At 40.7% G+C, this 25,413-nt stretch overlaps 1 protein-coding gene across 1 annotated transcript in view; it reads right to left on the bottom strand.

The window, feature by feature from the left end:
* Positions 1 to 3,306: 3,306 nt before the first annotated feature.
* Positions 3,307 to 25,413, bottom strand: part of F13B (coagulation factor XIII B chain) — a 57,731-nt gene continuing 35,624 nt past the window's right edge. The window contains exons 5-12 of the mRNA XM_082266128.1: positions 20,214 to 20,390; positions 16,231 to 16,410; positions 15,268 to 15,453; positions 13,867 to 14,049; positions 8,153 to 8,347; positions 7,892 to 8,071; positions 3,583 to 3,837; positions 3,307 to 3,517 (exon numbers count right to left, since the gene is read on the bottom strand). Coding sequence (XP_082122254.1) covers positions 3,626 to 3,837; positions 7,892 to 8,071; positions 8,153 to 8,347; positions 13,867 to 14,049; positions 15,268 to 15,453; positions 16,231 to 16,410; positions 20,214 to 20,390 — 1,313 coding nt within the window. The 3' untranslated portion in view covers positions 3,307 to 3,517; positions 3,583 to 3,625. The remainder of the gene's footprint in view (positions 3,518 to 3,582; positions 3,838 to 7,891; positions 8,072 to 8,152; positions 8,348 to 13,866; positions 14,050 to 15,267; positions 15,454 to 16,230; positions 16,411 to 20,213; positions 20,391 to 25,413) is intronic.

Genomic DNA, 25,413 nt, shown 5'->3' with positions numbered 1-25,413 from the left:
TGTTTGTGTAGGGGGGTCGATTTACTAACACTGGTGAAGCTGTGAATGACAGCCAATCAGCTTCTAACTTCAGCTTGTTCAATTAAGCTTTGACAATAAAACCTGGAAGCTGATTGGTTTCTATGCATAGCTGCACTAGATTTTGCACCCTCAAGTTTTAGTCTCTCTGTGACTTGGAAGTGCAAATAAAAAACCAACATGCAGAAGAAAAGGAGGCTGGGCTGTTGTGTAGTAGTATTGTTTCAATAGGGTTGATTTACTACTAGGTATTCACTGTTAAATTGCACCAGGCACGAGGCGTTGGATTTTGGGAGGGCAAGGGAGTGTCTTCTGTTTCCCCATACTTGCAAGTATAAAGATTATAAACCTGGCAGTAGCAGGGAAAGGGTTATCAGCCATTGATAACTACTATGATAAGACTTTTGTTGGTGCTTAGTCTACAGTGGAAGGTTGTTTTGTTTTGGAGACAGCTTTCCTCTAAAGGGTAATTCCACCATTCCCTCAAAATGTTAATGATAAATTCCCAGCACCCATCCACCCCGCTAAGAAGAAACTGTGATTTGTCATGCTAGCCATTGCCAACATAACAGTGTATGGAATAGTACACCAGAAGGAGGCAGCAGAAGAATATTGGCACAGGAGATAAGTTCAATGAGGAGGGTGCTCAAAATTCATCTTTCATTTTTTGATGTAAAGGTAGAATTACCTTTTAAGGCAAAAAGAAGAAGAGATAGTACCTACAATGTCAGTTTTTACTTGTGTTAGTTAGTTAGTTAGTTTTTATGTTGTGATGATTGTACCACTAACTGTAACTTTTGTTGTTTAACAGTGAACAATAAGGTACATGTTCTAGAAATAGAACTAGATTTTTTTTTTTTTATTGCTTTGTTATTCTAAAATAAAACCTTTTCTGGTAAACCTGTTTAGGTAAAAATAATTGAATTCATTTTCAAAAGTTTCAAAAAATTTAATGACTTCTTGATAATTGACAATAGGGTTGATTTACTAAAGGCAAATACACTGTGCACCTCCAAGTGCATTAATCTTAGGGGAAGATCTGAAATGAGGAGAAGCTCTACTGATTTCTATCATCCAATCATGTGCAATCAAAAATGCTGGTTTTTATTTTCTTTGCATGTCCCCCTCAGATCTACAGCGACTGCACTTTAAAGTGCACTTGTAGGACAGAGTGAATTTGCTTTTAGTAAATAAACCCCAATGACATTTAAATCTAAAAATAAGCAAACAACAAAATGTGATGGTGCTTAGGTTAAAAAGGAGAAGGAAGAGGAGGCACAGTTTTTGGAATGCATCCCTATACCTTGTGGCATGTTACACAGAAGTGGGTGAAGCCAGGTGTACTGTCATTGTTCCCCACTATGAATGCTGAAGGATTTTACTTTGCACTTAACCATACTTAACCATACGAGCTGCCTGCCGCCTGTGGCTAGAGCAGTGCTTTCCAGCCACAGGGACTTTGCGGTGGTTCTCAGTGCTTCTGACCTACATCCCATGGTATTGATGTTTGTAAGAGCATTTTTTTTTTTTTTTTTTAATTAAAAAATGTGAATCTTTTTAATATTACACTATGGTGGTGCTTGTGTTACTCTTTCTTATTTTTGCACATTTGAATCTGACCTGCTGATTTTTAATGACCTTTCACAATTAAAAATAACTTTAACCTTCACCAAACACTTTCTATAGCTGCTGAAAATACCTGAGCAGCAGTAAGCAGCTACTTTAACCCATTCTTGTATATAAACCACCTTCATCTTATGCTACAGAGATTTAGTGAAGGTAAGGTCAGGACCTGGTATGCTATAATACTGAACTTTTTTCTGTATGAGCCCTGTGCACAGGAATGGGACCATTTGCACCTCAGCATTGGTATAGTTCTCCTCAAAAATAGTGCATGTAATAGTTTGTATACAGAAATGTACATGAATAGGGCCATTTGTACTTCAACATTGGTAAAGATCTGCCTGAAAATAGTGCATGCACTAGTCTGGGTGTGTTTTTTCTACAACAAGACAGACAAAAACCATGAGTATTTTCTCCTGCAGTGCACAGAATCATTGACATTTACACAAGTAGAGTACAGCTATTCATTTATATGGCCAGGTATAAATGCCACCTACGGGTCCCTGGGTGCGGGAAGATGCACAAGGCCTAGGGGTCCTTTTAAATATCAGTTTTTCAGGCAGATCTAATCAGAAGCTCATTGTAAGTGTATAGGCAGGTTGGTGTAAACGGATGTGCATTCGTCCATCCAGGTCTGGAAAAAATTGGAACAGGACTGCGTCGTTTTCCATACCTAACTGCGACTGCTCAGAGATCGGTTTTCCATTGACTAAGCATGGATTTGGAAAGGTCCACTGTCCAAATGCAGGGAAAACTGAATCAATAGACATAGATGTCACTTTGTTCCCATTTGTCTGTGTGTTTTTCAGATGGATCCAGAATAAAGGACAATACATCTCTGAGCATGTGAATGTAAATGAACACATGCCTGTTTACATCTGCTTACATTGGAGTCTGTTTAGGTCCATATAAAAAAAAAAAAATAGAAAATATTTACCTTCTTTTCTGTTTTTACAGACAAATGGATGCCATTCATTTATATCCTGTTAGTTTTTTTTGCAAGTATATTTATTTATGTTAACTACACTGAACTGACAACATGCATGTGAAAGGGGTCTTATACATTTTCTTTAGAAATATGGGAGCTGCCATTGCTAACTTACTTTTAAAAGGACGGGCTTACTTTTTAACCTGCTAAATAGACTCCCTCAAGAGCTGGTTCTTCTTTAGATTGCTTTAAATAAGACCTGGATTCTTTCTTAAATGTACATAACATAACTGGATACCAAAATTTATAGGTAAAGTTGATCCAGGGAATATCCAATTGCCTCTTGGGGGATGAGGAAGGAATTTTTCCCTTGCTGGAGCAAATTAAATCATGCTTTGCTGGGGTTTCTTTTTGCCTTCCTCTGGTTCAAATGTGCGTATAGGATTGTATAATTTTTTTTCCTTTTATTGGTTGAACTAGATGGAGTTTTTTTTTATTTTCAACCAGACTAACTATGTAACTATCAAGGACTTACCTGAGCCTTGCTTCCCTGTCTGGTGAGTGACCAATCTACAGCAAGCATGCTTGTTCCAGGTCAGTAACTCACTTGGTAATAAAGTTAAGATAAGGATGAGAGCCTTTGAGCCTGTACCTCTGAAAAAATAGTCAGCAATGGCATGTCTCTATCTTATCAAATTCATTTTTAAATTAGCAAGCAGTATAATGCTGGGTACATGTAACAGTTGAGTTATTTATTGCATGTCCCTTCACAACATTATTGCAGTAGTGCAGTTTGAGAGTCAGGCCATCTTAAGCAAATTATAGATGGGTGCCATTTTTTTCTTAAATGGAGAGTAGTGTTTTTTTCATGTTAAACTACTTTGATCTCTTGCTGGATATTCACCGATGACCTTTACAGGGCGTTCTCAGCCCAGATGTTTCACTGTACTTGATTATATTAATTCTGTGTGCATATTTTCTGATTTATATTTAAAAAAATGACTCAAGATTACCTTGATTTGCTAGAATATGTTCTGCTTGGAATAACTGCACTTTTTATCGATTTCTTGAAACACATTTTGGATACTTTAGTTGTCCAAATGTGCACTCACTCCTTAAAGCAAATGCCATTGTAGTCTCGTAATTCTCATATCCAGCCATGCATAAGAAATCAACAAACTCCCTGTGCAAAATGTAATCGCTGTACAAAGTCCATTTCAGATGTATATGGTTCTTACTCATCTCTTCTCTGGATAAAATACATGGTTCTGCAATAAACCAAACAAATGCAAACAGATTAAAATTACCAAAATACATAAATTAGTTTTGTAAGTTTATTGAAGAATTCCACCCAATTCTGAAATTTCAGCGTTATAGTGTACCTAAAATGAGCTTTATAGTGTACCTAAAATGTCATATTGATCAGCTCATTCCCACCTCTCCATCCATCCTATTGTAATCAATTATAAATCCTTGGTTCTTGTGGCTGCTGCTGACAGGCAAGCATGCTGGGTGTGCCAGAGCCAGTTCCCATTTGTTTACAGCAACCACATGACCTCACTGCCAAAGCTCTAGTATCTTAGAATTGTAACAATGTGGAGCATGGTAGGTGGAAATCACAAGGCTTTGTTTTCAAATGACATGATAGGACAATTGGGTGGGGGGTGTTCTACATTTAAAGTGACCCTATAACCTCGCCCACTAAGTACTATTTAAAACCCACCGCTTATGAACATCCTCACAGAGCTCTCTCAGAGGTGAGTATAAGATGGTTGGGGGTAGGCCTTTACACAGTGAACCCATACAAACAAATTGAGGGTGCCGCTTCAGGTTCTAGTAGGTCCTTCTATGTTGATAACCGTTGGGAGTGCAGGCAGGGAAAGAGCTACAGAAGTCAACGAAGAAAGAAAAGAAGTCCCGGGAGCCATACATCACACAATACCCTGATGTAAAGAGTGGAAGTAGCCTCAGCATTGAATCTGTTCAGGCCATGCCCCAGCATATTTGGCCACGCCCATGGAGCTTAGTCATGGGAAAGTGGGCATGTTGGGGGAGTGGCCTGGCTGAGGCTACTTCCACCCTTTACATGAGGGTTTTGTGTAATGTACAGCTCCGGGACTTCTTTTCTTTTTTTTATGGGCCTTTACACCCTTCTAGTGGTTATACCAAGATAATCGGGCATCGTCCTGATATTGTTTTTTAGAGCCGATGGTCAGAAATCTTGTAAAAGCAATCCTAGCAGTTACCTAGCTGCTGGATTGTATTTATGAGCAGCAGGAGGGGATGTCCCATCGGTAGTCCCTATCGACCAGCTGGTGCTTCCGCCAGCTGATCATAGAGGCAAACCGGATCAGATCTGTTTGCCTCTATGATATAGGAACCCGGGAGCGATTAGTATACATCACTTCCAGTTTCCCTGGATGTAATTGGCACCATTTTTAAAAATGAAAAGCATTTGATCACACCAATCTATCAGAGAATCTATGGATAGTAAAATTTTAGTAGATTGTTGACATTGCATGGACATGCACAATTTTAAAGCCTGACGTATTTGGAATATATTTACACTGCGTAATAAGTAGAAGAAATACCGTGTGACATAAAAAATTGCAACACCCACCAATTTATTCTCTAGAGCCTCTGCTTTAAAAAACATATAATATTTAGGGGTTCTACGTAATTTTCTAGAAAAAAATACAGATTTTTACATGTAAACAAAAGTTTAGCCTGGTCTTCGAATGGTTGGCTTTAAGTGGGATTCACAATCCAGTTGTCTCAGCATTATTCTTTTTTTGCCGGAGCTTTGTGGGAAGTTGTGCATAATTAAAACCAGCAGCATCATCTCAGTGCAGAAATAATAAGCTAGGTTGGGCTAAAACTAGCCATGGACATTGGAGGGTGATTGAATATGTAGCTGCAGTTCAATAAAAGGTTTATATTTGCAGTTACATGAGTCATTTTGCAATTTAAAATTAACCTATTAGTATAGAAGTATGGGGGCTACCAACTTGTTTTTAAAGATGAATTATTTGGGATTGTTGTTTTTATCCTTTTCCCTTTCACTACCTGAAACAGCATATCATATGCCAGGTCAATATGGGATTAATAGCAGGTCCCACATTTATTTTCTGAAACGTTTCTTACAAGGAGGGTAAAATTAGATGTATATTTCAGTGTGTAGCCAGTTAAAAAAAAAACAAATATTAATTCTATGTAACTGTGGCAACAGGCAAAAATGTAAGCAAAAGGTTTTTTCTTATTGCAATACTAGAACTAAACCTGTGACTTTACCTATCCTGCATTCTTTTTTTAGCACAGTTAAATGCACATGTGAGCTTTTAAAGAAAATCAGAACTGATGGATAAATAGAGGTTGCCAATGCTTTTTTACTTCTGAAAATGCTAGTTGACTGGATGTCTCTGGCCTCAATACTTTCAGACACTTACTTGTAACATAATTGCAGATCTGGAAAATCAAAGTAAAAACTTCTATCTGTAAATTTGCCCCAATTCAGTGACTTAGAAAGTTTTGAAGCCACTGGATGAGCATGGCAGCCACGTTACAAGTATATTCAGAAGGAAGCTTAGCAATAGTAGCCTCCTTTTCCTAACAATAGGTTTGCTAACATCTTTAAAATTTGTATATAACTTACAACAAGGTACATGTCAGGCAAAAAAATAGGCTATGGATTACATAGTTGTTGCAAACCGCCCACTTCTGTTTTACATTCAGGTTAAGCTCTGGTACATAAATCTGTCCCAATCATTCCTTCCTGATGGCAATCTGAGAATGCCATCTTGCTACCTATTTGAAAGAGCAGGTCAGGTATTCCCACTCTTGCTCATTGCTGTTCTCTTTCCGTTACTTCAGATACAAATACCATTAGGCATATTTCCCTTCCTGTCTTGTAGACACAACAGGAAGTAATAAAAAGCCTACCCAACAAGTGAGCGTGGCGTTGAAACACCTTAGTGTAGATTTGCATAGGGATGTGGGTGAGAGCAATTCATTTCCTCACATTTCTCTTGACGGGATGCTGCAAGTTTGTTCCATTACAGGGATTGGCTGTTTTCTGATGGTTTTACTAGGTACTGGATCAGCCATATCTTCCCTGGTTTATACCACAGTGCTGACAGCTCCTTTGCACTCAGGTGTTGGTTTGTAAGAGCAAGATTTATTGCTCTCCATTTTTAATATTAAAAATTTGTTCTGATCTGCGTTATGTAGTGTGCTTGTTATGTGTCAATACTGAAATGTAGTGCTTTATTGCCTATAAACATATCAGATGACTGTGGTGTGTGGATGTATGAGATATTTAATAATTGCAGTGTCCAAATTCTCTTTAATAATTTAACAAAATAACAGTCTGGTTTTCAAGTGAGAACTGTGAAGAAGAAATGTTGCCTAAAGCCCCGTACACACGTACCGATCATCGGCCGACCGATCGGCCGTCTTTTGTCCCCGGGCTGTCCTGTCCGCTGAAAAGTGCAAAAGACTGCACACAAATTTTGTCCGCCGACTGCAGAGGTGATTTCATGTGATGGTTAACTTTCCCTGTGGTTTTTCTTTTCTGAGCATGCCCAGTCTTGCAAATCTGCTGTCTGTCGGCCGAATTCTGTACTGACTGGCGAACAATCGGCCGTTCTGGTGTCGGCATACAAAAATTTTAATGCTTGCACGACAGATTCTGTTCGGCCGAAAGTGCGCTGTCGGCTGTCGGAAGCATCATACTAACAAGCCTACAATTGGCCGATCGGTCGTCGGCCGACAATCGGTACGTGTGTACGGGCCTTAAGGCCTAGCAGTGTCTTTAAAGGTCTGTGCCTGAAATATTGGCTCCTTATTCATTTATGGATGGGATTTTGTGGATCATTCTCAAAATATTACATAGTAAAAGGTAATTCTGTACTTTACTGAAGGATGTAACAGATTCATCTTATAAATAACTATAATTAAATTGGCGCTAAATTCAAAGTGAACTCCATATCAAATCCTAAAATAAATAGCACATAAACACAAGATGCTGTGCAAATTAATAAATAAAATGCAAATATTTATTAATTTGCACAGCAATTTTTTTTTATGTTGTATATTTTAGGATTTGATATTGAGTTCACTTTGAATTTAGCGCCGATTTAATTATAGTTATTTGTATATGAATCGTATGTGGTGACACTACAAAAAAATTGGCAACTTTATTCTTCATCACCACCACGTGATCCTGGTTCCCCCCCTTTTTTATATATAATTTTTTGGATCTTCTAAAATTACTTAATTGGTAGCGCATTAGGCCTTTTCCACTTCATAACTGATTCATCTTACCAATGCAGATGGGTGGATCTTCCCATTGTCCATTGGAGCAGCGCACTGTGCTTTTTCCATTCAAGTAGTAATGCTCTGAGCACTGGTAAACAGCCACAGATCCTGACAAATAAACTTTCTGTGGTAAGTTAACTGTACCATGCATCACAAGAGGAGGAGTGCCGCATGACTTCAGTGTACCTGTAGAAACATAAGTAATGTGTTGATAATGCAAGTTGAATCACAATGCATGGAGAGTAAAGCTTGTGGTTTATTTTCTACCTTTTATACTGCAACTTGGATATAAAATGTGACCGTTTTGACACAATCCTTTTAGTTCAGAATGTGATGTGTCAAATCCATCCATGCATATAAATTGCACCATATCACCATGTAGGAATTTGAAATTGATCTCAAAACTCCACTGAAGATCCACATTGTTTTCTTTCATATGCAGCATCGATACTGTACACGGCTCTGTAAAGAGAAACTAGCTTTACTAATGAGTATCTGTCTGGAATATGATATAGGGAGGCAAGTAGTTATTGCAAAGGAAAGACAAAGTTATATTAAATACAAGAAATACATATAATTCTGCCAAAAAAAATTAAATATGAAAGTTCTCAGTGCCTTATTATGACAACATAGAAGGAAAACATGGAGTGCCCAAAAAAAAATGTCCATGGGGCAGTGAAGGTGGTGCTTTACATCACATAAAAAAAAAACACACACACACACACACATTTCCTATATGCTTTATTGGTCAACATACTTTTTAATTTTTTTTTGCTCCTCATATTTCTATATTTTATGCTTGCACCCATGGTTTCTCTGAGTACAGTACATGCACCTATGGTTTTGGAAGTACTTTCTAATCATTAATCCAATCCTTGGAAGTTCACTTCTACTCAATCCATCAAAAGACCCAGTGGTAAATTTCACTAAATGGATTATAATGATATGACAATCACATTGTGCAAAATACAGGCAACTGCAATAATCAAGATTGAAAGGCCAATGATGATGAGAGAGTTTACTGAGCAAGTTGGACATTTTCATTCAGTTCCCTTCTTTGAGCACACGGTAGAAAAACATTTGGTGCACATTGATTTATACCCATGTTGTTTGAAAAAAAGAATTGTCCAAGGGTCAGTTTTAAGCAGTTAGTACATACTACGCTTGTGTGGTCCATGTGCTACCCAATTTTATAACATTGCTTACTGTATGTGAAGGTTCCCTATGTGAAAGTCACAGTGCCTTGTCAAGGCCATTTGTATAGTGCGGTCCTAACTCTAGTCTATGAGAGCCTTCATTTTTAAGCATACAGTGAGGGGAAAAAGTATTTGATCCCCTGATGATTTTGTACGTTTGCACACTGTTCAGTCTATAATTTTAATGGTAGGTTAATTTTAACAGTGAGAGACAACATAACAGAAATATCCAGAAAAACACATTTTAAAAAAGTTATAAAATGATTTGCATTTTAATGAGTGAAATAAATATTTGATCCCCATTCAATCAGCAAGATTTCTGTCTCCCAGGTGTCTTCTATACAGGTGGAGGAATGTACTTATGACCCCAAGAACACCATCCCCACCGTCAAACATGGAGGTGTAAACATTATTCTTTGGGGGTGTTTTTCTGCTAAGGGGACAGGGCAACTTCACCGCATCAAAGGGACGATGGATGGGGCCATGTACTGGCAAATCTTGGGTGAGAACCTCCTTTCCTCAGCCAGGGCATTGACATGGGTCATGGATGGGTAATCCAGCATGACAATGACCCAAAACACATGGCCAAGGCAACAAAGGAGTGGCTCAAGAAGAAATACATTAAGGTCCTGGAGTGGCCTAGCCAGTATCTAGACCTTAATCCCATAGAAAATATGTGGAGGGAGCTGAAGGTTCGAATTACCAAATGCCAGCCTTGAAAACCTTAATGACTTGGAGAGGATCTGCAAAGAGGAGTGGGTCAAAATCCCTCCTGCGATGTACAGTCAGGTCCATAAATATTGGGACATCGACACAATTCTAATCTTTTTGGCTCTATACACCACCACAATGGATTTGAAATGAAACAAACAAGATGTGCTTTAACTGCAAACTTTCAGCTTTAATTTGAGGGTATTTACATCCATATCAGGGGAAAGGTGTAGGAATTACAACAGTTTGTATATAAGGGACCAAAAGTAATGGGACAATTGGCTGCTCAGCTGTTCCATGGCCAGGTGTGTGTTATTCCCTCATTATCCTATTTACAAGGAGCAGATAAAAGGTCCAGAGTTAATTTCAAGTATGCTATTTGCATTTGGAATCTGTTGCTGTCAACTCTCAATATGAGATCCAAAGAGCTGTCACTATCAGTGAAGCAAGCCATCATTAGGCTGAAAAAACAAAACAAACCCATCAGAGAGATAGCAAAAATATTAGGTGTGGCCAAACTGGAACATCCTTAAAAAGAAAGAAAGCACTGGTGAGCTCAGCAACACCAAAAGACCACGGAAAACAACTGTGGTGGATGACCGAAGAATTCTTTCCCTGGTGAAGAAAACACCCTTCACAACAGTTGGTCAGATCAAGAACACTCTCCAGAAGGTAGGTGTATGTGTGTCAAAGTCAACAATCAAGAGAAGACTTCACCAGAGTGAATACAGAGGGTTCACCACAAGATGTAAACCATTGGTGAGCCTCAAAAACAGGAAGGCCAGATTAGAGTTTGCCAAACAACATCTAAAAAAGCCTTCACAGTTCTGGAACAGATGAGACCAAGATTAACTTGTACCAGAGTGATGGGAAGAGAAGAGTATGGAGAAGGAAAGGAACTGCTCATGATCCAAAGCATACCATGTCATCAGTAAAGCATGGTGGTGGTAGTGTCATGGCGTGGACATGTATGGCTGCCAATGGAACTGGTTCTCTTGTATTTATTGATGATGTGACTGCTGACAAAAGCAGCAGGATGAATTCTGAAGTGTTTCGGGCAATATTATCTGCTCATATTCAGCCAAATGCTTCAGAACTCATTGGACGGCGCTTTACAGTGCAGATGGACAATGACCTGAAGCATACTGCGAAAGCAACCAAAGAGTTTTTTAAGGGAAAGAAGTGGAATGTTATGCAATGGCCAAGTCAATCACCTGACCTGAATCCGATTGAGTATGCATTTCACTTGCTGAAGACAAAACTGAAGGGAAAAATGCCCCAAGAACAAGCAGGAACTGAAGACAATTGCAGTAGAGGCCTGGCAGAGCACCACCAGGGATGAAACCCAGCGTCTGGTGATGTCTATGCGTTCCAGACTTCAGGCTGTAATTGACTGCAAAGGATTTGCAACCAAGTATTAAAAAGTGAAAGTTTGATTTATGATTGTTAATCTGTACCATTACTTTTGGTCCCTTAAAAAGTGTGAGGCACATATACAAACTGTTGTAATTCCTACACCATTCACCTGCTTTGGATGTAAATACCATCAAATTAAATGAAAGTCTGCAGTTAAAGGACATCCTGTTTGTTTCATTTCAAATCCATTGTGGTGGTGTATAGAGCCAAAAATATTAAAATTGTGTCGATGTTCCAATATTTATGGACCTGACTGTATGCAAACCTGGTGGCCAACTACAAGAAACGTCTGAGCTCTGTGATTGCCAACAAGGGTTTTGCCACCAAGTACTAAGTCATGTTTTGCAAAGGGTTCAAATAGTTATTTCACTCTTAAAAATGCAAATCAATTTATAACTTTTTTGAAATGTGTTTTTCTGGATATTTTTGTTGTTATTCTGTCTCTCACTGTTAAAATAAACCAACCAGTAAAATTATAGACTGATCTTTTTTTGTCAGTGGGCAAACGTACAAAATCAGCAGGGGATCAAATACTTTTTTCCTCACTGTTTATAGCAATGGATAAGGTAAGGGCAGGTAAAGGCAGTTCATCTATCCTTAAAGGCGCAGGGACATACTGGAAGCCTATAAAAAAAAAATGGCAGCTGAAGGCGTCCAGTATGTCCCCGCACCAATTCTAGTAAACTAAACAAAATGGCAACTGCCCCAATTTATAACTAGATTTTAGAGTAAGGTGAACATGGAAGTGTTTTACACAGAACACACAAAACAAACTATTTCCCGTGCACAAGGCATGTGGGATGCATAGACGAAAGCTCACAAATATGGAAAAGCTTTTGGGGAAACCAGAAAATATAGAAAATAGGAAATATAGAAATAGGGAAATCTTACACAGGAAAGTGCGCACAGAAATATTATGAATATGTTTTTTTTATCTTTCATGTCTTCTATTATCTTAACCACTTGCTGACCGCCGCACGACTATTTACTGCGGCAGTCAGCCGCTCCTGGGCAAAGCGACGTAGACCTACGTCGCTCGCCCGGGAGCCTGCCCCCGCTCGTTCCCTGTCTTCCCCGCACGTGTGACCGGCGGCTTCGATGTCAGCCGGCCACTCGCGTTCTTCCACAGGAGAGGGAGAAGGACTGACGGCTGATGTAAACACAGCCGTCTGTCATTCTTCCTGATGTAAGCACGGAGGCTATGCGATCCTGCTATGTAGGATCGTATGTCTCTGTGGTTACATCACAAGCCACGCCCCCCCAAAGTTAGAATCACGCCCCTAGGAATACATTTAACCCACTGATCACCAATAAAGTTAACCCCTTCCCTGCCAGTGTCATTTTTACAGTAACAGTGCATATTTATAGCACTGATTACTGTAGTAATGTCACTGGTACCCCCAAAAATGTCAGTCAGGGGTCCTATCTGTCCGCCGCAATGTCGCAGTCCCGCAAAAAAAAAATCGCAGCTTGCCGCCATTACTAGTTAAAAAAAAAACAAAAATGACATAAATCTTTCCCATAGTTAGTAAACGCAACAACTTTTGCGCAAACCAATCAAAATACGCTTATTGCAATTTTTTTTTTACCAAAATTATGTAGCAGAAAACAAATTGGCCTAAAATGTTAAAACATTTTGATTTTTTGATTTTATTTTGAGAATTTCATATAAAAAAAATGTGAAAAATATTGTTATTTTTCCAAAATTGTCGCTCTTTTTTTTGTTTATAGCGCAAAAAATAAAAATCGCACAGGTGATCAAATACCACCAAAAGAAAGCTCTGTTTGTGGGAAAAAAGGACATCAATTTAATTTGGGTACAGCGTCGCACGACCGCGCAATTGTCCATTAGAGTCACGCAGTGTCGAATCGCAAAGTAGGGCCTGGTCGTAGAGCAGCCAAATCCTCCGGGGCTTAAGTGGTTAATTCGATTTTTAAACATACTTTATATGCATGCACTGTGTTTTGAAGCATTTGATTTGATTATTATCTGTGGACATTTTTCTGTATTTTTATTTAGATTGCCCTGCTGAAAAGGGCACTCTAAAGCCCTCAAAATGCATTTTTTTTGTTTTACATAGATGGAGTAAAAAAGCTCACAAACATGGAAGGGCCTTTGGGGGAGCCTTGGACATTAACCAATATAATGAGAAATAGGAAAATTTTACCTATACACAGGAATAATATGTACATTTTTGTTATCCTCTATTGCTTATTTTATCTTAACTAGATATTTAAACTATTGTATGCATGTGCTGAACTTTGAAACATTTGGCTCAATGATTTATCTGTGTACTTTTTCTGCATTTTATTTCTATTAAATTCAAATAAATAAAACCTTTGAACTCTGATCTATTGGTGCGGCACTCCTGCCAAATAACCTGGCTCACTAACTATTTACAGGAACCAGTTGCATGTCTTAAACAAAAACACATATACCACTTTCACAGAAATGTGTAGATAGTAATTACTATACAATGACTTAATGGATACTGCAAAAACACACAAATATTACAAGTATTAGAAAAGTTCAGAGTATAGAACATTTAAATAGGATTACCTGTATTACTGTTTAAAATAAAATCAGATTCTACTATGACATTTGAAATGTAATCACATTGATGATACATGTATGCACAATATACACCTCTTACCTACCCAAGCATTTAGGCGGTTGTGACCAGGTTCCGCGTGTACAGTATACAGTTTTGGTTCCTTCCATTAAGTGATAGTTGTGACAGCGGTATTCCACTGAAGAGCCACTTTTATACCTGGCCAGCGCAGCACCAGTAAGCTCACCCTGGCTTATTTTTGGTGGGCTTCCACAGTCTTCATTATTAGCTGGCATATATAGAAAAATAGAGAAATCAGCCACATTAGATTTGGGACTAGTTGGGACTTCCACTAATATGAAATGCCTAGGTAAACTATATACATGAATGTCTGCTGAACATTAAAATGACCCATGCTGTTCCTTTTGCTATCCTATATAACAGTACTTGTGCATAGATGCAGTTGCAAAATCTTCATTTCCCCCATTCGCATGTCACAGCTTTCTTTGGGTATCCAAAAAAGCCCTAAAGTCGTAAGCATTACATATCAGTGAAATCATTGAAGAAATAAGTTCTATGTATAGAAGATGTGCTAGTATGCTATATAACAAGCCATAAGGGTAAACGTTTTGGCTTTACAACTGGCAGAATAAAAGGACAAGGACTAAGCGCCCATTCAGACTGGCGCGACACAACTTGCTGGGGCGACCTGTGAAGTCGCGGTGCACAGCATGCACCGCGACCTCGGCGCGACTTGCAGGGACTTCATATAATTGAAGTCAATGCAAGTCACCTCCAGGTCGCCCCAAAGTAGTACAGGACCCTTTTTCTAAGTCGGAGCGACTTGCGTCACTCCTATTAGAATGGGTCCTGTACTATTCAATGGCGAGCGACCGACCGACCGCGACTTGTCAGGCGACCAAGTCGCCTGACAAGTCGCGCTAGTGTGAATGGACCCTAAAATTGTTGTCACAACAGCAACGGCATTTGGTCCCTACCAGAGCCTTGGGAGCCTAGTGCATACTAATTTACCCAGGCCAAATTCATGTGAAATGAAAATAATCTGACGATTCCAGTAGCCATGCAGTTTAATGTTTTGGTTGCTGCAGATCTTGATGGAGCCAGAGGGATATTTTTATGATCCTGATGGAGTAAGTGGGATGCAAGTACAGCATACAAGTGTATGTAATAAATATAATTTTTCTTAAACATTTTTTTAAATCTACGCTTTACTTGTGTTTTCGTGACCATAGGCATAAAACCAAGTACCAACACACTCAGCTATTCATGTCTATGGGTGAATTACACAGCAACTTGGCTTTCCAGGTGAGGTAAATCCACTGGAATTTATGTTGCATGGGCTCAAGCACCCGCATGCCAGAAACCTAAAGGCTAAAATGTAAAAATATGAGTGTGAGGGGGTAGGTAGTGGGGTGAGTGGTCCACACATTTTGAGTTTTGAGGTACATTCTTTTCTAGTTATGCTGCTGCTCTAGGAATGACTTACCCTTGCATTTAGGAGGCTCTGTCCACTTGCCGTTTCTACATATGATTGTATTAGATCCTTGTATTTCATATCCATCAACACATTTGTAAAATATAGAATCACCACTGTAATAAATCTCTCTTTCTATAACAGCTGTTCCATTATCTGTTGGTGGAGGTTTTCCACATTTTACCTTTTCTTTAAGTTCTGGAAAAAACAAACAGAGAACAATACACAACCTTCTCTTTCATAGTTAGCTTTAAAAAATATACTTGATCTTTAGGCTCTGGCCTGGCCATGGTCAAAGAGCATTTACTCCAGCATGTTTGAAAAGCAGGACTAATGCCTCGTTTCCACTGAGCGGATCGGTTCGGGTCAGTTCGGTATGGTACTCTAATTTAAGTGTTTCCATTGTGAAAGTGGCCCATACAACCAAACCGCAACAATTCCTGCTTCAGATGTAGGGCCATAGGAAATGGAACGGTACGCTACTGGCGTCACATGATAGATTCCACTGATTGGCAGACAGGAAAACTTCAATGCTCACGTCAAATGAAAGAGCAAAACAAACACCTCATTTGGTGTAAACCCCGCATGGTCCCTGGTGGCCCGACTTGCAGTGGAAACGCTCACCTGAATAGACCGGACCATTCTAACCCTTCCAAACTGTACCGACCAGAACCGTTCCGCTCAGTGGAAACGAGGCATAAGTAGTATGCACTGCAGAGACAGTAAACCGTACCTAGGACTAATTAAGCTGTGCAGGAAAGTTTGGGTTGGTGGGGGAAAAGTGTCAGTTTTTTACTGGCTGTCAGTAAATATACTGACATTTGTCAACAATGTCACAGAAGTGTTTTTAGTTGTTGACTTTTGTCTGTGAAGACAAGGTGAAGAAGAGGTTGGGGCTGCTCTGCATTCCAAGCAGATTTCCATCTAAGCTCATAATTCCCTTTACCGTAATCCCAGTGGTAGCTGATTACTCACCAATACAAGTAGGTGGAGTAGTCCACTGACCATTCTCACAATGGATTTGATCAGTGCCAAAAAGCTTGTAATTGTCATCACATTCATAATGTACAATGTCTCCGATGTGGTATAAGGCTGAGTTGTTAAGCAGGATGCTATGGGCTGGTCTGGGTGGTGGTGGGCATCTGTTCCTTCTTTCTGTTGTAAATAGACCATGTTTTCATTAAACATTATTTATCATTAACAACATTCTGTGGTGGATTTACTAAAGGAATAGAGACTGTTTGCAAAGTGAATGTTTATTTGTGATTTATTCAACCATAATCAACCAATCGTACCAGTAAAAAACGCTTTTGTAAATTTCTGTTGCATTTAATTGGGTATTTAAATTGAACACCACTTTACTTTATTTACTGTTCAAAGTAAATTGCCTCTACTCCTTTAGAAAATCAAACCCAATGTATACAGTAACGTTCTGATAGGACTTTCAAAGCCATTGCTTTCCATTTATCCCAGATGGGATTTAGTAACTGAAATGACCCATATAAATGGGGAAAAGGAAGTTTTCCTGAAAGGCTCAATGGCAGCATACGTTTCGGGTAGCTGCCATTGTCCCATAGGACCCCACTCCCATAAATTTTCAGGCTGAGCTAGGGGCCACGTTCCTTTTTTTGTCCTCACTCATAGGACCATTTTGGATGATGTTTCCTACCTTTTGGAAGATGTGGCAAGGTACACAAAAAATATAAAGGAAAAAAAAAGAAAATTGAAAGATTTAATACCAAGGTCCGTCACAGCCTAGTACAAATGTATGCCATCCATGTGTGCACAGGTTGCTAGGCTACGGCAATACACGTCCCATAATGTCTACTACCAAATTAGTGATATAAATTGGGGCCGTGAGTTTTAGATGAATACATGTGTTATCCAGGTTGCTAGGAGAGAGCAAACACACTTCCCGGTTTTCAAATGGCATAAGGACACTTAAAATGGCAGGGGGTCACGTGCCTCAGGATGCTAGGATACCATATCCAATATAAGCCCGAGAGTGGAGCAAGATGGCGCCGCAACCCGATGACGTTAGTGTGACGGAACGCGTAAAGCAGAGCCACAGCTTCATTGCATCATTTCCGGTTTCGGGTCCATGGAGCGCATTACGTCCCAGACTTCCTGATTTTTTTCTATGCTGAATGATTTTAAAATAATGTAAGTGCAATACTATTTTAATAAATATTGATTTACGGTCTTACGCTATGGAGTTTGTTTATACCATTTACATGCATGATTGAGATTCCTGGGGACTGGAAGTCATGTTAAAGAGAAACGTCCTAGGGCTGGTCCTGAATATCTATATACAGCCATGTGGAGCTGTGAATGCTGGTTACACCATTTGAGAGGACAGATCTCTGGTGAGTGAGGCAACAAGAAGGGGGGGGGGGCACGTGTAGGGATAACATTGCATGTTATTGCAGAACTCCCTTTTTGCTGCAACATTACCAAATATATTTTTTTCTAACAGCACTACTATAAGGACTTGCAATGTGAACACATGATGATTGGAATGTTGGATTAATGAAATTACTATTGTTTACTATATAAAGACTTCCCGTTTGGAGCGCTGATCACTTTACATGAGCTTTGGTCGCTTTTATGAATTTTTGCTATATTGATTTAATATTGTGTTTAAGGACAATAGGTTTGATCGTATTTCATACTGGTCACTTTCACTTGGCACTAGCACTTTCATTATTTGTATTACCTGCTAGATTTTTATTTTATTTCTTGCACTATTTTCTTATTATGAGACACGGTATATGAATTTTGTTACACTGTGTTTTTTATTACCGGCACTTTTTCTGAAGTTTTGGCTCTAACACTATGCAGACATGCACAGAGCAGCGCCAAACCCATTTTCTGTTTAAAATTCCAGACTTCTAAAGTGTGCCCAGCATTAAGGTGTGCTCTGCTGTTCCTACCTCTGGGACCTGGGTTGCCCTTCGGATTCTTTGATTGCCCTGTGGAAAAAGTCTAGGATACGTGAGTATGTTTGGTTTGGGGTCAGCAGAAGGGGCCAGGCGTAATGCGGGCTGCTAGGGAGTAACTCCACTTGATAACCAAAATGAAAAAATATGAAGACTATGCCCTGATGTGCATAGCAGCTTTTTATCAAAGTTTTGTGCAGTTACCTTCCGTCCTGAACAGATATCTGTTTGTTTAACCACCTCCTGCCCTCTATATAGACAAATGACGGCAGAGGCAAGCGGCTCTTGTTCTGGGACAACATCATATGACCGCGCCCAGTTTAGCCACGGGCGCCCTGTGACCCTGAGCTCGGCAAAGAGCAGCGGACGTGGCGCTTTACCTATGTAATCGGCTGTATTCAAAGAAGGAGATGCCATTTAATGGCTCTCCTCGCCTCACGCTGACAGAGTGTAAGGAGAGGAGAGCAGATTAGCTGCATCTCCTCACAGGGGAGACGTGTATAGGTAATCAGGTCACTAATCATCAGTGCCCGGATTACAATGCAGCCCCAACAGTGCCATCAGTGACACCAGTCTGTGCCCATCAGTAATGCCAATCTGTGCCCATCAGTCCTGCTTTTCAGTGCCCATCAGTGGCCGTCAGTGCCACCTATTAGTATCTATCAATGCCCATCAGCGCTGCCTATCAGTACCTCCTCATCAGTGCCACCCCATCAGTGCTGCTTGATCAGTACCCATCAGTGCAGCCTCATCAGTGCACATCAGTGAAGCAGAAAAAAACTTTTTTACAAACATTTCTTTTTTCAAAATTTCAGAATTTTTGTTATTTTTTAGTTTTTTTTTTTAGCAAAAAATAAAAAACCCAGCAGTGATTAGATACCACCAAAAGAAAGCTGTATTTGTGTGAAAAAAGTATAAAAAAATGAATTTTGCATGACCGCACAATTGTCATTCAAAGTGTTTAAAGCTGAAAATTGGCCTGGGCAGGATAGGGGTGAAGCAAGATTTTTCTTTCTGTGTTTTGTTTAATGAAACACCTGTGTAGTGCTGCTCTGATGTGAGAAGTCTGCAGTGTCAGTTTACCTTTAGCAGTGGTCAACCCCTACAGCCTCTTCTCCCCTGTACTCCAGTGGTCAGATGCCTCTGTCATCAAGGCTGATGCAAGGACCATAGCTTTGCTTTGAATGTGAGGACACTGAGGAACAGTCCAGGGTCGAAGTAGAGGATCATGTCAGTAAAAGTGCATTTACTGCCTCCTAGACATAAGTGAGCAGTTAACTTTGGACTTTAATCAACTAACCATTGCACCTACAAGGCCATTTCCAATTGGAACAACATAGCGCTAGCATAAAAGCCAAATGTCCACAACTCACAGGACACATTAGAAGTGTTATGGTGACCATATTTAGAGGCAAATATACCAATTGCAATGCCAAATGACCTTTATTAGCAATACTTTGTTTTCTTAAGGGAGAAGTATAGCCAAAGCTTGTTTGGCTGTACTTCTCCTATAGATTACAGGAGTGCAATTTGTTTTGAATTTCGGCTGAAGTCCGCTCTCTGCTTACGTCAAAGAAGCCAGCCCAGGCACGGCATCATCACGACAATGGAAGTCGGGATCCGCCAGGTGCCTGGACCGACACCTGGCTCAGCCTCTCAGTGAGCCGCTGAGGGTCTGAGCTGGCCGCTCACAGCCTCTCCACAGCTCAGCGCTCCATTGAGCGAGGAGGGGGCAGAGCGGAGAGCTGCTGACTGACAGCAGCTCTCTGCTCGGGGGACTGTCAGAACTGAGCAATCGGCAGTGTTCAAACTTGGTTCTCAGTGCAGAGGTACTGGGGGTCCAATGCTGCATCCACCTAGGTAAGAATAAATGGGGGAAAACATTAAAAGCCATACTTCTCCTTTAATGTTTAAATCCTGTTGTATCACTGCATTTTAACAGGATGTTAGATACCTCATTTGGATATCTCAGAAATTACTAAATGGCAGTATAACTGAACAACTGCTAATGTTACTGACCTTTACAGGTTGGTGGCTCAGGATCCCATCCATAAGAATAGCACTGAATTAATTCAGAGCCTTTAATTAAATAATTTTCCTTACAAGAGAATTGCACCACATCCCGGTCTGCATATAATGCTTTTACAGGGTGGAAACCGCCATTTTCCAGGTTTGCCAACTTTCCACAAGATGATTCTAAATCAAAGCACAGTTTTAAAATAAATGATACAATGCATTACAGTGTTTAGCTTTACAGCTGTTGTTTTCTGCCTAAAGGGTTAGAGACACTCTTCATGGTCCTCAGTATTGATTGAAAAACAAGGAATAACATGGATAAAAGCATTTAAAATGGTGAGAACTCAGCCTCGTCCTTGACTTTATAGTGGTATTAAGTGTAATGTTATTAACAAGCATGAAATGTTCAGAAATACATTGGCTGGTACTGCACCTGCATGAGTGCCGCGATCAGTGGAGTTGAGTTCCGTAGGCACATAGTGTCATTGATCAGGCTATGAGAACATTCTGATGCATTCTACCCAGTCCTGACATACACATAGAAGTGTTTTTTTCCCAAGGGTAAATCCCCCGCACTCTAATCCTCCCAGTGTAATTCCCCCCATTGTAAATTTCCCCCCCCCCCCTCAGTGTAAATCACTCAATTTCACCATCATCGCGGTTAGTGTGGATGGGGGAATCCCTCCTGTTGCGCTATTGTATTCTTACAGTGGGAGGTTTCTCCACCTCCAGGAAGGAAGGAAGGAAGGAAGGACCATTCCTCTTCTAGCTCCTGGGCTTCAAACTTCTCACCCACATATCTCCTTCTCTGAAGCACAACACTGTGGGGCAGACACAGGAGGAGAGGGTGGGAGGAGGAGAAGCAGCAGAACCAGCTCTCTCTCTCCTCTCCCGTCTGTGGAGGGGAAGTGGTGAACTGTCAGCACTGGCTCTGGGCTGTAAGAGGGAGATTCTCTCAGCTCAGAGCCCTGCAGCTGCTGGGGAACCACAGTCTGGCCTCTTGTCCCCCCCCCCACAGTGGTATCATAGCAGCCCGATCACCCTGCCCCCCAGCCCAGTCCACCCCTGGTTCCAGGACTCCAGAGCTGTCTGCCTCTACCTCACTCCCTCCTCCCCCTCCCTCCTCACGGCAAGCTGAGGAGATACAGCTGTCATCCAGGAGATGCAGCCCTGCCCGCTGTCCAAAGCCCACTGGGTAAATGCCCGGTGTGCCCTATGGCCAGTCTGGGTCTGATCTCAAAACTATCTTGCTGTCTGTGTAAAAGTGAAAAGAGTCTATTTCATGTTTTAAAAGCTTTGAGATTTCAATGGCTAACACAGCTAAATTGAGCTCAAGCCTTGGAAAGAGGACAAAACCCACACTTGCTTTGTCTCTTAGATCTTTAACTTTGAGGTAGGTTACTGCATGGATCTCTTTTCTGTTGACATTCGTTAGAGATGCAAGGATGTAAGAGCATGGTACATGAAGTTGTTCTAATGCCCTAAAGGACCCCCTACCATGTTTCCCATCTTTGTTCTTTCTCAGAAGTAACTAAAATGTTTTACCATGAACACTAAAGGGTGCAATGAAACCCAGAGGATCATAAATGCTGTTCACGACAGCCAAAACTCCTCATTTCATGAAGGGGTTGTCACAAGTTGATACTTGAAACGTGAATGTGTCATACTTGACATCCTAAAGCAACCTGAGGCTACGTTGAGTAAGAGAAAGATAGATTTGTAACTCTAATCTCTTTGCACTAACAGCATAATCATCAGAGGGAAAGGCTTTCATTACCTTGTTTAGGGCATGGCAGCCCACTTTTGTTAAATAAAACAGAAAGTTCACATAGACATCAGTTGCCCACACAAGGGTTCTTCCACATCAATATGAACAGTCAAACGAAAATACAGATGCCCTTGTTGGCAGCACTGCTGCTCTTCTTACCAGTCCCTCTGACTGTGTTGTCCAGCTCTACTGGTTCACTCGACTCTCTCGGCCTTTAGTCGCAGTGCCCTGCTGCACGGCCCAATCCTGGTCTCTGGATAGGGTTTTTCTGACACCTCGATTGGAGCCGACCTGACTCTTAGAAAGAGGCCTCCTATCTGGCGCACCTCTGACCCCTGGGTGAGACCTTCTGTCTCTTGGCTGCTGACTGGGGTTCCTCTGACCCCTGGGTGAAACCTCCTGTCTCTTGACTCCTGTCTGGGGCTCCTCTTACCCCTGGGTGAGACCTCCTGTCGCTTGACTCCTGGCTGGGGCTCCTCTGCCCCCTGGGTCTGACCTCCAGGCTGGGGCTTCCTCTGACCCCTGGGTGAGACCTTCTGCCTCCCAAACTGGGAGCTATATCCAAACAGGGAGCTGAGCTAAGCTATCCCCAGGGTTGAGTATAAAACGACCTTGCTCACCTGTTTACTCAGACACAAATCCGGACACAGGATTGAAGGTTTCCGATCCAGAACTACAGAATCCAGAGAAAACCCGGAAAACACAGATTTCTCTTCTCAGAAACTATAGTCTGGAACCTTGTATTAACCCTTAATACAAATCCTGTGTCATATTCTCCTCCATTTTCCCAGTGACAGGGTCTTTGCCTGTTATAATTGCTATAGCAGGAGAAGGGCTGTTACCAAAAACATGCACTCTGATTTGATAGTCTTTGACTTTGTCACTGACATTGCTGTTGTGATACCATTGGAACCTGAGGAAGCTTCTGTTGTCTTCTTTTCATATCTGCTGAATGTTGGCCACAACAACAACTGGTTCGTCTCTGAAGTGGTGAAAAACTCTTATAAGACTGTTGTTCAGATTAGGCCTGGTGAGAAGGATGTTGTTAAGGGAAACACCTTTGCATCAAGTACTTGAGTCAAAGGCCAACCATATCTGATCTGGCTTGTGAGGATGGTACCAAAGCATGGGAGGTACCTACATTCCTATCCTTCCCTAAGAACTGGCATAGGCTCAGTGATATCTCTGGCAAACACCTTCTGCATAAAGTTAACAAATTGTTTTTCATCTCAGGTTTTCTGTTCAGGGGGGCATTTTAAAAAATGAATTGTGCTTCTGTATGCCAACTGTTATTTAGTAGTTTCTTTCTTGAGGTTTAAAATGGTAGTAGTGCTACCCAGCTGTTGGAATTGTCCTGATAGAACTCTTTACTCAAAGTTTTTAGGAGCTCCTAGTCTTTCCTGGTGGCATCCAGCTCATTGTCTTTCTTTGTTGAATCGAACACTGTGGTGCTGACATTATTCCAGAAATGAGGGTCCTTGTTATCACCTTGTGTAAAGGAACTTTTGCATGCCTTTACTGCAATGCTAAATTACCATTTTTAGCAATACTTTGTTTTCTTAAAGTAGAAGTATAGCCAAAGCTTGTTTGGCTGTACTTCTCCTATGGATCACAGGAGTGCAATTCGTTTTGAATTTTGGCTGAAGTCCGCTCTCTGTTAGCGTCACAAATCTCTTATAAGACTGTTGTTCAGATTAGGCCCGGTGAGAAGGATGTTGTTAAGGGAAACATCTTCATATCAAGCACTTGAGTCAAAGGCCAACCTTATCTGATCTGGCTTGTGAGGATGGTGCCAAAGCATGGGAGGTACCTACATTCCTGACCTTCCCTAAGAACTGGCATAGGTTCACCATGATCTCTGGCAAAAACCTTCTGCATAAGGGCAACAAATTGTTTTTCATCTCAGGTTTTCTGTTCAGGGTGCATTTAAAAAATTAATTGTGCTGTTATTTAGTAGTTTCTTTCTTGAGGCTCAAAATGGTAGTGGTGCTACCCAGCTGTTGGAATTGTCCTGATAGAACTCTTTACTTTACTTTTAGGAGCTCCTTGTCTTTCCCGGTGGCATCCAGCTCATTGTCGATTCGAACACTGTGGTGCTGACATTATCCCAGAAATGACGGGCCTTGTTATCATCTTGTGTGAGGAACTTTTGCATGCCTTTACTGCAAAGTCATTCTTTGACATAGTAATGATTTGTTGGAAAGTCTTGTGTATCTTTTTGGATGTCTCTTGTGAGAAGCAGAACATCAGCATTTCTGTTGAGCTGGTATGTGGTCAGTTATGCCTTTCAAGTGAGAGGCAGCCTCAGGAGTAGGGATCTCCTCTCTTGGTTGGAATCTGATTGCACTCAATGAGAATGGGTAATGGCATTTCTACACTGCCATTCAGAGGAACTACTACAAAAGCAGGCTTTCCTGCCTGAAATTTCTGTAATGCTCACACAGGTGCTCAGGGTGTATGGTAGGACATCTCTTGTTATGTTTAAGAGGTTAAAAGATTTGATTTGGCAAGAGACTGGTTACTTTGATCATCTAGGATAGCATACAGCCTTGCAGCCTTTTCAGGTTGACCCTTGTGGTAAAATATGCACATTTTGGCACAGGATTTGTCACAGAATCCTTCTCCGCAGACTCCTGTACATGTCAAAAAATCTGTATATGAGGAGCTGTCTGGTCTGTCCTCCCCCAACCATTCTTTGACTCCGGAGGATTACTTGTGGATGGAAGTTTTTATGGTATCATGTGAAGGGTTAATGTGACAAGAATAGCAGCCCTAGTGTGTGTGGGAGCTGGCAAAGTTTGCAGCCCCCTCCCCCCAGCTGAAAGACATCTCCTAAGCAGGCACTCATCATATCCCTATCTACATAAACAATCCCCAAGCACTCTGTATGTCCACATAATGGGCAGTTAATTTATGACCTTTCCATTTACCGTGTACTATCCAAACTCTGTACAGCGAAAAGTGTAAATCCACCAAATAAACTATACACACTATATACAAAATAATAATCCCCAATAAACATATCATGATGTTCAAGGCTATATGCTTGAAAGCACAATCATGTGAACACTGTTCATTTAGAGAATTATTTATGTTTATTGAGGATTGTTATTTTTATGTACTCATGGTTAGGCTTGGTTCACACCTACAGCATATTTTCCACACACACGAGCAACATGGAAAAGTCATGAAAGTCCAGTATGAGGCGCACGTTTCGAGATGCATGGGCGTGCCCTTAACAACTATTAGAACTGCAGTGCATCTGCTAAAGTGCAGCACATTTCTGGGCATGTTGGGAGGGCATGCAATTTTACATGCATTCCTCACATGCAGAGATGTAAAATTAGCTATAGAGGTGTTTAGTTTATGTTTGTATTGATTTTTGATGTTTGATTGTACACTGCGTGAATTTAACGGACAATTGCGCAGTCGTGC

Source organism: Pelophylax lessonae (genome assembly GCF_965119305.1).
Source record: "Pelophylax lessonae genome assembly, chromosome: 8".
NCBI lineage: Eukaryota > Metazoa > Chordata > Amphibia > Anura > Ranidae > Pelophylax > Pelophylax lessonae.
This window is presented reverse-complemented; position numbering and strand designations above follow the sequence as displayed.